This window comes from Austrofundulus limnaeus, unplaced genomic scaffold, assembly GCF_001266775.1.
Source record: "Austrofundulus limnaeus strain Quisiro unplaced genomic scaffold, Austrofundulus_limnaeus-1.0 Scaffold41, whole genome shotgun sequence".
In the NCBI taxonomy this organism is placed as follows: domain Eukaryota; kingdom Metazoa; phylum Chordata; class Actinopteri; order Cyprinodontiformes; family Rivulidae; genus Austrofundulus; species Austrofundulus limnaeus.
This window is the reverse complement of record NW_013952443.1, coordinates 1532340-1534451: the sequence shown is the minus strand read 5'-3', so window position 1 is coordinate 1534451 and position 2112 is coordinate 1532340. Positions and strand designations below refer to the sequence as shown.

At 32.3% G+C, this 2112-nt stretch overlaps 1 protein-coding gene across 2 annotated transcripts; it reads left to right on the top strand.

Annotated features, from left to right (window-relative positions):
- Nucleotides 1–8: 8 nt before the first annotated feature.
- LOC106516794 (receptor-type tyrosine-protein phosphatase C) lies at nt 9–1940 on the top strand. 2 transcript variants are annotated; one of them, XR_001310132.1, is made up of 4 exons: nt 9–677; nt 849–951; nt 1039–1064; nt 1189–1940. XR_001310132.1 is itself a non-coding variant. In XM_014007321.1 (4 exons), the coding sequence occupies exons 1-4, from the start codon at nt 351–353 to the stop codon at nt 1052–1054; spliced, it is 348 nt and encodes a 115-aa protein (XP_013862775.1). In that variant the 5' UTR covers nt 9–350; the 3' UTR covers nt 1055–1940. The 2 variants fall into 2 exon arrangements, 1 of the variants encoding a protein (XP_013862775.1); XM_014007321.1 differs by having other exon boundaries at nt 9–518; nt 617–677; nt 1039–1940.
- The last annotated feature ends 172 nt before the right edge of the window (nt 1941–2112 follow it).

The following is a 2112-nucleotide window of genomic DNA, read 5'->3' as shown; positions in this document are numbered from 1 at the left end:
GTCTTTAAATAAATACAAATTTGAATGTAAAACTATTTACACTTCTGTTCATCACATTAAAGTATAATATTCATCATATTTTCTGATCAAACATTTACTAAAAAAGTTTATAACAAAGTAAATACAGACCAATAGAAGTAATATCTGCCTGATATTTCAGTGTAAATACAGAAGATGCTTCAATTAAAGTCTGATAGTTTTAAGATTTTAGCTGTTTTTATGTAAGAAACAAACTCATCAGCATTTAATGATAAAATTTTACTCTTTGGCTTTTATAATACTTCTTCTCTGTTCTTCATGCAGTACCAAACCGAGTTAATGTATATTTGGATGCTCCTGAAAACAATGTGATGAATGTYGAATGTGAACGGTCACAATATGGATTTGGAGCATTATATAATTTTAAAGGACCTGAGAGGATTTTCATAGCGCATCTTGTTGGTCACAAAGAAGTGAACAGCAGTAATTGTAGTTTTACATTTGAAGACCTGAGCTACGTAACCACCTACAAAGTGGAGGTATGTTTAAGRTTTGGTTTTGATTCCACAAGAAAATAATAAATAGTATTGCTTTTGCTTAAATACTGTTTCTAATAGAGATTTTTTTGGTTTTATAGGTTATCGCCTTCAATGGAGTCTTCAAGAGCGAGCCCTCCATAAAAGAGTTTAAAACCAGCTGTATGTACTATCAACTTCAACCGTATCTATGTTTTTGCTTTTAGATGTTTTTTTCTTCTAACCACATTTCATAATTCCAAACCCTCTTATCGGCTTTATGATCATCCTCTGAATCATAATCAAAGTTGATTRAATCTAAACTGAATTTCTCTGTTTCCTTATCATTCACAGACCACATCAGCTTTTACATCCGGCTCATCATCGTCCCCTTCTCAGCTGTGATGCCTGGTGTGGCCACCTTCATCCTCAACAGAAAACTCAAACAAATAAACAAGTAAAATCTGTGCAGTTTATTTATTTTATTCATTTAAGTATTTTTTTTATTTAATGTTTCTAAGCGGATCTTTTTTTTTCTCCTCAGTGATGAAAAAGAATAAAGTGACCCAGGTGAGTAACAAATCMAAAATGATAAATCTCTTCATTAAATAGTTGGGAGAGTGACTTTAAAAACAGCTGAGTCAGCATTTACTACTGATTATTTTTCTATCTTATTTCCTGTTTATTGCTGTAGTTTATGCCGAGGCACAACCTCCTGAATGACATCGTGGAAAAAAGGCCTGATGGACGCTGAAATCATTATTTACATTTTGTTCTTATTTAGCAAAAAATATTCAACAGCTTGAAGATGAGTTTAATATCTTCAAACATTAAATGAACATATTGTTAAGTTTAGAGCTCTATGTTTCATTTAAATACTTTCATTTCTATATTTTAAAACTTTGTAACTTTGCTGTGTTTTAGAGATATTTTGTCAATAATGGAGTTTTTTTTATTCTTCCCAAGTCTGAATAAAAACATAAATAAAATAAAATAAATGCTTGACTCATTGAAACCCACGGTTCAAAGTTTGTGTTGCACCTCTGATGAACAATTTCATGCAAAAATAACCAACCGTCACAGATCTGTCCCACGCTCGGGGGAATATTTTCTGACGTCACAGAAACAGAATTCAGAGTCTGGAGTCCAGCTCTGCACTAAAACACTAAATACAAAAGTTTGATGACTAACCAAACGGTGAAGAAATGCGACCAACGTAAACAGAGAGATAACATCTGACAAAATTTAAAACAAAAACCACTTCCAGTTCAAAACAGCACTTTAGCATCATATTTGTCATCCTGTTTGATAACAAACAGGATGTTAAATGCAAGAGAAAAATCTCAGAGTTCTGCATATTCGGTAAAATCAAAGGAAATTGAATGTTTAAAGGGGCAAAATTATGTGTTTCTCAGGCATATATTTAAATAATATACCATAATAAAGTATCTATGTCACCTTTAGCTGTTATTAAAATGCTGTTTTTTATGTTTAAATAGAAAATAAACTTATCTTCTCATCACTTCCTCTTCTAAACACCTTGAAGTTGGCCTCTGTCTCTTTAAGAACCACCTTCTGCTTCTGTCTCGCCCATTTCAGTGTGTGTGTGTGTGTGTGT